This window comes from Vigna radiata, chromosome 1, assembly GCF_000741045.1.
Source record: "Vigna radiata var. radiata cultivar VC1973A chromosome 1, Vradiata_ver6, whole genome shotgun sequence".
Taxonomy (NCBI): Eukaryota; Viridiplantae; Streptophyta; class Magnoliopsida; order Fabales; family Fabaceae; genus Vigna; species Vigna radiata.
The window spans coordinates 15858147-15867705 of record NC_028351.1 but is presented as its reverse complement, the minus strand read 5'-3'; the positions used below and the strand labels follow the sequence as shown (position 1 = coordinate 15867705).

The following is a 9559-nucleotide window of genomic DNA, read 5'->3' as shown; positions in this document are numbered from 1 at the left end:
CTGCTCTTACAGACCAATCTATAGCTTCCCCCACAGACAAGGTTGAGTAAACCCACAATCCAACTAAGGGATGTGTAATCCTACCACACAAGGACAAAGAAAACATTGTTAAAACAAAATTGTTTATATGTCTAAACGTTCTCATGTTTTGAAGTTTAACCAAATAACATTAAACGGAATAAGAATTTAAAAATACATTAGGAGGAAACACAAGACTTAGGCTTAAGGATACCTAACAGAGAAAAACATTAGGAAAACATTTAAGACTGTAGAAATTAGAAAAACATCTAAATCAAAACACCAAGACGCAAAGCTAAACGACTATTAAGTCAAAAGCGTCTAAGAGAGTTTATGTTAAACGTGTGAGCTTACTATACCCAGAAAGTTATTTAGTTGAACTCTCAGGAAAACGAATAAGTGTCAAGACAATGTCTTTGACAAAAACACTTTAAAAGCCTAAACATAAAACATCAAGGAAAACATAACATGTTAAATGTCGTTGCTTTAAAAACGCAAAACCACAAAAAAAATGTTTGCATCAGTCTAAATAATACCATGAGCTAAATCGTTACTTCTTCCAACGATGTTATTCAACACTTGGTATCTTTAGAAGAAAAGCTTAATTATTAAATGCTACCTCAACGGTAGGAAATGAAAAGTACTTTCTTTTTAGAAAGCATTAAATGACATTAAATGTTCAACATTCAAAAATAACAAAAGTCATAAGAGATAAGACATATTTGTTGCATGCACAATCTACTCTATTCTTAGTAGATAATCTACTCCACACACATCCACAAGCATAAATTAAATTATCAGAAGTAGACGTTAGAGACAAAACATATATTCACATAATGTTCTTCACTTGGTCGTTACCTATGAAACTCCGAAGCTCGCAACTCTCTTATGTGCGCCCTCTCTGAAGAAATGTGGGACACCTTGGTCGTTACCTACAAAGGATCAAACAAAGTCAAAAGAAATAGGCTAGGTCTACTGACTAGATAGAATGAGCTGTTTTCGATTCTTGAAAATGAAAACATTCAAAGCATGTTCAACAGATTCCAGACGATCCTTAATGAGCTGAAATCCCTAGGAAAGTCATACGGTAACTTCGACCATATTGATAAAATTCTACGAAGTCTTTCCAAACAATGAAGACCTCAAGTCACAACTCTAAGAACGTCAAAGAATCTAGATAGAATAAGTCTAGAAGAACTGGTAGGAATTTTGAAAGTTCATGAGGTTGAACTCTTACAAGATGGTTCTATCAAGAAGGAGAAAAGTATCGCGCTCAAAGCTGTTAAGAAGACACCTACCAATGCTCTAAAGACAAATGAATCCTCTGAGGAATCAAACAATGAACAGGACTCTATGAATAAGAACAATGAAGAGGAGTTATCATTCATTTCAAGAAAGCTCCAATCTACATAGAGGAAAAGGAAAGGCACAATGTTCAAGAGCATACACTTCAGATCTAACTCTAAGAACAATATGAAAGATAAACGACCACAAGAAACATGTAGAGGATATAATAGTAGCCAAGAATGTAAAACACATAGAATCTCTTAGGCATGAAAATGATACCTTCACCAAAATACTAAGTAGAACATTTGAAGGAAATGTTAGGCTAAATCGTTTATTAAGAGAAAGTAGGCATCCTTCTAACAAACAAGGTCTAGGGTATAGAAGACTAAACATAAAACAAAATAATAAAGATAACCACGTTAGGTTCACTAGGTCAAATGTCAATACATTGTCTTCTGAGAAGAAGAAAATGTATGTGTCTATAACGCATTAGGACCCAATTCTTTATGGGTACCTAAGAATCAAATGATCGAAAGAAAAGTTTTGTCATGGTACTTGGACAGTGGCTGCTTACGTAACATGATGGAAGAAAAGTGTATGTTCCTAAACTTGAAGGACAAGAAAGGAGCATCGATCACATTTAGAGGAAACCAAAAAGGAAAAATCATAGGAATTGGAAAGACAAGTACAAATATTTCCCCTCCATTAATAATGTTTTGTTAGTAAATGACCTTAAACATAATTTGCTTAACATAAGTCAATGTGACAGTTTAAATTGAAATTTTTAATTATTTTTATATTTTTGAAAGTTGAAAGAATTTATATTTTACACATTTTAATAATTTATTTAGACTATTATTTAAATTAACATAATTATATTATAATTTTAAATAAATTATTATTTTCAATATTTTATTATTTAATTTATTTTTAATTTATTGATGATGTCATTACTAATTATTTAATCACTATTTTATATTATATTTTTATTTATATTATTATTATTATTTATTATTAAAAAAATTTATTGAATATTTTAAATTCTTAATATTCCATTTTTTATTCCATCTTAATAGAAATCCCATTTGAATATAATTAATAATATTTTACTTAAAATTACTTTCAAAATAGAAAGAAAAAGTAAAATTATATTTTAACAAATAACATCAATTATTTAAAAAGATGAAAATAAGGTCTTTGAAGATCTACTTGTTAGATGATTTGAAGTAATATTGTTAAACAATCTTTGTATAAATTTCTTAATTTTATAAAATTACGAGTTTAAATTCTTTGAATTAAGTAAAAAATACTTTTAAAAGCTAAAAGTACACATGATATTACTACTTTTAGTATTGTTTAAATAATTTCTATCAAAATATATGTGTATACATTTTTCTCATCTCATTTTAACCAATATATGCTTATGCGTGTATTATTCATGAAATATTGATAAAAAAAAAATATGTTTGTTAATTAAAAGAATATTGAGGATTCAATAGCAAATAGCACACATCCTTTAATAAAACTGAAAAGAAAAAGTTTTGAGAATTTAAAAGTCCTCTTAAACGAAAGAAAAGAAAATGACATTTTTAATAAAGACTGCAAAATTGATCAAGAGATTAAATGAGACAGAAATTTCGAAAAGAAGAACATCATGCATCTATACATCTCTCTCCATTTTATAACTGTAGTAATAGTTTATCTTCTTCTTTTTTTCTATCTTTCTCTAGCAAAGTTTGAAGTGAGTGAAAAACATGTTATCTTTCTCTCTCTGAGTTTTCTTCCTTAACCATGAAAAGCAGCCTCGACTTTGCTGGCAAACTTTGTCTTCTTCATCTTTCTTCACATTCTCATTCACTTCTCTCACTCTTTCCTTTGTTGTGTCCCATTTTTCCTCTTTATCCTTCTTCTCTTCCATCTGCATCCACATGCATTTGCATCTCACGTCATTGTCAATGTTTCTATCTTTATACCTTTCAATATGCATTCTATCATTTGAATAATAATATCATCACACATTTTTACATTCATTTGATACAGAATACAAAGGTAAAATGATTCTAAAAATACAAAATTTTGTATTTTTTCAATAACAAAGAGAGGTAAAAAGTAAGAAAAATGTTTTCTAACAACTTTTTTACGTTTATGTGATAGTTTGTTACTGGTTCATTTGAAATATACAGGTCAATAAAATAGTGACACATAATCTCTTGTTAAAAAACTGTTAACATATCATAGTCTAAAAAATAATAAAAATAATATAAATGAATGTAAAAAATTTAAGTGTATGAAAAAATCATTTTTCTTTTTATTTTGTAATCTAGGACCCACATCATTAATTCAACAACTCTCTTTAATACTTCCTGTGCCAAATGCAAACCCATTTAAACCAACAAATTAATCCATTCAGTCTTCATAAATATGATTTTACCAGGGCAATTATCACTAATTAAATAATTAATTATGTACTTCTAATCATTTTATATTTTTAATATATGTCAATATATTGCTAGATATATTATTACTTTATTATTATTATTATGGATGTATAAGGATGTCAATATAATATATTTCAAATTAGTGTAAAACTATAAAGGGAAAATGATAGCTAGAAGATTTAGCAAAATTTGAAATTATGGTAATGTAATTTCGTGGTGATTTGTTTATGATGAAAAGTTGGAAAAGCTGTATAAAATGTTTTAGATGGCAGTAATGGTGACCAGAAAAATTATACAAAGTATGGCCAACGTACTGCAGAGAGAAGGACACTTTGGAAACCACCACATATATTATCCTTAATTAAGGTACATACTACCCTACAATTTGGAACTTATCTCACAAAAGTACTCTCTACCTGAACTGTACATAAAATTAGTTTTTCTCTTTAATCTACATATATATTACTTTATATTTTAATTAAAGTATACTCGTTTTTCTTGTTATTTTATTTCATTCAATATTTTTTTTAATTTTTCTTTAAATTCTCACATAGTTTAAGATTGAGAGATGCCAGTATATATATATATATATATATATATATATATATATATATATATATATATATATATATATATTAGTCATATAATATTCCTTAATTAATTAAAAGACTTTATAAAGATAAAGTTGTGACAAAATTGAATCAAACTCCAAATATATAATATCTCATGTGATATTTCCGAAAACAAGATATCGCATAATATTTCAGACTGAAAAATATTATCTACATCTTTCCTTTAATTACATAAGAATGTCTGTTAAGTCATATTCGAACCCTAATCAAGATAACATTTTAAATATAATAATCTTAAGAATGACTAAAGATTTAAATAAATTTACACAAAAAAGATTAGTTGTGTATGAGAAATTATTTTATGTATTTTTTTCTAAAAGTAATTATCGTAAATATTTGAACAAATGAATATATTGTAATATGTTATGTGTGTTATAATTGTCAAAAATGGATTATTTAATACACTAATATCCATTTTATCCACCTATTGATCGATTGAGTTTGGCTCACTTCATATTTAATAATTATTTTTTTTAAGATCTTAAACAAAAATGCAACATTTTTTGGAAGTTCAATTCTTCATATTTACTTTCTGGGTACACCTAATCACCATGCATTTGCAATGCAATTAAAAAAGATAAAAAAATATCAAAAGAAGTAAGAAAATGAAGTACATTTAGTTCCCCAATCAAACTCAAAATCTCTGTTCTTCACACTATACAAGAGAATGGCGTGAAAGAAGAGAAAAAGAAGAAACAAGAGATTTAAATTAAGAATATATATATATATATATATATATATATATATATATATATATATATATATATATTTCTCTGCTTATTAATTAATAAAAATGAAAAATTCGTATATTAGATGCCATTTATGGCTTTATAATATAGTAAAATATTTTTTTACTATGGTAAGAGCCCCACTATGTCTTAGATTTTGACACAATTGATAAAAGATCCTTCTAATACCATTTTTAATGTGTGGTATTAGAATAATTTTATATCACGTAAAGAATTTTTAAAATTTATATAAATATTTTTTCTCAAACTTTGTTTATATAAATAAACTTGTTAAATCAGAATTTAGTTTTTCCGAATTCATTTTCGATTATTAACTGTAGTCCTTCTTACATGCTTAGTGGTGTGGCATTCTTTTTCATGACAAAATTATTTACTTGGATTCTAAAATATTCTCTAGTATACTTATGAAAAACGGGAAATTTTGGACTATGAATTTGTAAGTATAGAAAGTTTAATACCATCGAGCAATTAAGAAAATCATTATTACTGCTATTTTTAATATATTTGTTACAGAAAACACTTAGTAAATATAGTTTATATATGTGATTAAATGCATGATTAATAACATGTTAATGGTAGAGAAAACACACAAGTAAGACTAATATATATAGACTTGTTTCGAAGTTTATATTTTCCTTTCCATTTTTTTATGTGCACTTGAATAATAACATTTATTACAATGGTCAAAAATAGAAAGGGTTGGAAATATATTAAAAAAAACCTTGTTTTCTAAAAAGAAAACATGGAAGACAATATTGAAACCACAAATTGATATGCTAACATGCCTTTAAATCTCTCCATGTTTTACTTTTCTACTAGTTCTATGCATTTTTTTAATGATAATAAGAAATAAATATATGAATCAATAAAAAATATTATAAATGAATAATAAAAATTTAATATCAATAAACATATGCAATTTTAAAAATTAAGTTTTATTTTAATTATCCTTAATTTATAATAAAATTATCTCCATTTTTATTTAATTAAATAACTTTTATTCCGCTCATTTTTTTATCTATTTTTCTTCATCAAATAATGTTTTCTTTCATTCTATTTAATATTTTACTCTTCTTTATGTGTGTTTCTCCAATTAATCATCCAAAAAGAAAATAATACACAAGCATTTTAAATCACGGAAGAAGGAAAAGTGGGTGGATTGAAGAGTTAATTAATTTTAGAATATCTTATCAACTTATCAATTTATGAAGAAATAAAAGTTTATAATGGTTAAGAAAAGAAGAATTACTTAACACTTTTTTATATCATTCATTTATCATTATATTCTTATCTTAAAATTCGAGTAAATAATATTATTAGGGTCATCCAATTATCTTAATAAATTTAATATGAGAACAAATATTTTTATAATAATAATATTTAACATGATGAATAAATTTTGACATTGTATGAATATATGAAAAATAATTCTTTGACACATTTAAATTTTTACATTCATTTGACACTGTCTTTTCTTATTTTTTTATTCTCTTCTTTCTTGAAAAACTACAAAAGTTTATATTTTTATAACTATTTTACTTATGTACTTTCTCAGTCAAATAAATATAGAAGTATGTCATGATACGATTACTCTAAATATATTATTAGTTTTAAGAGAAAGGATTCTGTAAATAAGAGAGAAGTAGAAGTTTAGGTGTAGAGAGGAGACAAGTATGAAGGGACCAAAAGTTGAGTGGCATGTGCTCATGAAAGAGGGACCAACCTTTCTATGTACTATTGCCCCCACATTTCACATTGGAAGATTGTAATCTTCTACATTTGATTCTCTTATCTTCAAAATCCTACCCTTGTTGGCCTAGCTTTCTCCTTCCTAAATTATTCTCTTCCATTTTAATTTCTAACTTTTCAAATTCCTCATAAACTAAACCTCATTTTTGTGTACATGGTCTTAGTGCTTTGTCATGTAGTGCTAACATTGATAACTATACTCCACCTTTAATCAATGTTGCAATAAATCTATTATAGGGTTGAGATGAATATTGATTCTGGTTTTTTTTTTTGTTGTTTGTCTGCTGTTTCTTCAAAATTTATAAATTGATTTTGATTTTGATGTTTTAAATACATTACAAAGAGTTATAATATGTATTTTTTTTTCATGATGGTTTAATTTTAACAAAAGTGAAAAGTGAGTGATGTATGAGATAATTAATAAATAGTATTATAAAATAAAATATGAATATGATTAACTTCTTATCGATGATTATTTACTTTATATTTACTCATGGGCTTGTATTTGAGAATGAAGCAAAAGTTGCAAAACTAACAATATTAGAGTCTTCAAATGTTTAATAATAAAATTATTAGATCGCATTAATTATTCTTGAAGTTTCATGAAATTGTACAATATTCTTTTACTTAGGCTGTGAAAATGTTATAATTGATTAATGTAACTTTGTTGAAAAATATATATATATATATATATATATATATATATATATATATATTTTATATTATATTATCACATTTCTTCAAGTATAATGTTCGTGAAAATGAGCTAATACTATATATAGCATTTATTGGACGAAAGTATACACAGTTTAAGCCAACAATTTATGAAACTCACAGTGAAGATTTAAGCACAGTATATATTTGTAAGAAAAAGGAAACCATTTTACTAAAAAAAAGAGAATTCTATAAACAAGGTCATGAAACATTACCATATATTTTAAAATTTTCACATTTTGAATGTTGGTATTTTTGTCTCCAATAAAAGGTATTTCATTAAAGAAAAATAGTTATTTCACACACCTAAATTTTTTACATAAATAAAATATTATATTATACTTTTACATTTATTTGACATAAAATATAAAATATAAGGATAAAATGGTTATAAAAATGTAAAATTTTGTATTGTTTTAAGAAAGAAGAGAGAAAAAAAATATAAGGAAGAGAAATTTAAGAATGTCAAAGAATCATTTTTCTTTTTATATTCATTTGACACTATCTTTACTTACTTTTTACTCTTTTCTTTCTTAAAAAAATATAAAAATTTATACTTTTATGACCATACAGTTATATTCGATATCAAATAAATGTAAAAGGGTGTCATGATAATCATAATCTTATTGTTAAAAGGACAGTATTAATGGATTTCATGATTTAAGGGCGAAAGGAAAATGAATCTGATGCAAAAGTGTAAGAGTGATAACTGAAATATATGATTCCGACCAACTCTTGAGAAGTAAAGAGTGAGAAAAATGCAGGACGTACCTGTTCCTCAGTAACAGTTTTGGTATTTGAATTTAGTGAGTTTTGAGATAACTTTATCGGTCTCTGTATGATGGATGGAGTAATATCAGTGATGGGGTTGGTTGAACTGAGATATGGTGTACTTTGAGTACCTGCATCTCTTGTCATTCCTTCTTTTCCCTTTTCTGTACAAAGATATAGCAAGTATAATTTTGTGTTAAAACCGTGTCATGAACAGAACAAGATGGTTAATTGAAGTATATATGAACCTGGAATGTGAAATTGAAGAGCTAGTTCTTCTTGTATGCAATTGTTGAAAGTTGATGATGGCTTTGTTTGCATGTGTCTTGAGGAATAGACCAGTGGAGCAGACATGGTGATTCTGTTTGTTGCTGAGTTTCTGAATGATCTTCCACTGAGAGTTTTGGCAGATAAACATTCCATTGGTACCTCCCCTGAAAAGGGGTTGCATATGTATTTTTCTGCTTCATTCCACTTTGAATTCAAGGCAAAACCTTCTGGAGATAGGCACTCCCAACTTTTATAGGCTGATCTTGCTTGCAATGCTGCAGTGGATCACCATGCAATTGGTTGAAAATATTCAACTAATATTATAAACCCTCTATGATGATAAGTATGAACTCAGATTCACACCATAGATAAATTCAGCAAAGAATCTAAATTGGATACCTTTTAGAGCAGTGGTGAAAGAGTAGGTTGAAGGGTCTATTTCATCTGTGAGAAAAATTAGAAGAATCTTAGGGAAATGAACAAGATATTTGATGAAGTGATTGAATTGAAGTAAACAAGAAATGTACCTTTGAAAGGGTATCCAGGTGAAGAAGCAGTGCTAGAAATGGTTATGTTTGATCTAAAAGATCTTGTGTCTTCTCTAAAGGTTCTTATATATGATGCTGAGTACCTTCTGGACTTGCTGTTCTCTCTACTGATTCTAGCTTTTGCTCCCCATTCTGTGAAATTGAAATCTGAATCATCATCATCTTGCTTCTTGGAACTATAAGATGGCTGCATTTCCACAGTGGAGGCCATGAATCAGTGAGGAGAACCTAGGAGGATTGTTCTAAAGTGTACCAAACTTTGCACATATTCAAAAGTGGATGCAGATATATGAGATGACTATAAAAAGAGCTTCAGAGTTCAGAAGATGAAGCTTTTTTTGTGCTAGTTGCATGTGCCTTTTGTACTTCATCTGTGTCTAGCA

The 9559-nt window shown here is 27.0% G+C and overlaps 1 protein-coding gene across 2 annotated transcripts; it reads right to left on the bottom strand.

Annotated features, from left to right (window-relative positions):
* Window positions 1–2866: 2866 nt before the first annotated feature.
* On the bottom strand, window positions 2867–9559 carry LOC106766524. Of its 2 annotated transcripts, none has more exons than XM_014651249.2 (5): window positions 9156–9559; window positions 9028–9084; window positions 8607–8903; window positions 8359–8522; window positions 2867–3223 (listed from the first exon to the last, which is right to left on the bottom strand). In XM_014651249.2, exons 1-5 carry the CDS (start codon window positions 9385–9387, stop codon window positions 3032–3034), a joined length of 942 nt encoding a protein of 313 aa, XP_014506735.1. In that variant the 5' UTR covers window positions 9388–9559; the 3' UTR covers window positions 2867–3031. The 2 variants fall into 2 exon arrangements, with proteins under 2 accessions (XP_014506735.1, XP_014506742.1); XM_014651256.2 differs by having other exon boundaries at window positions 9028–9072; window positions 9156–9558.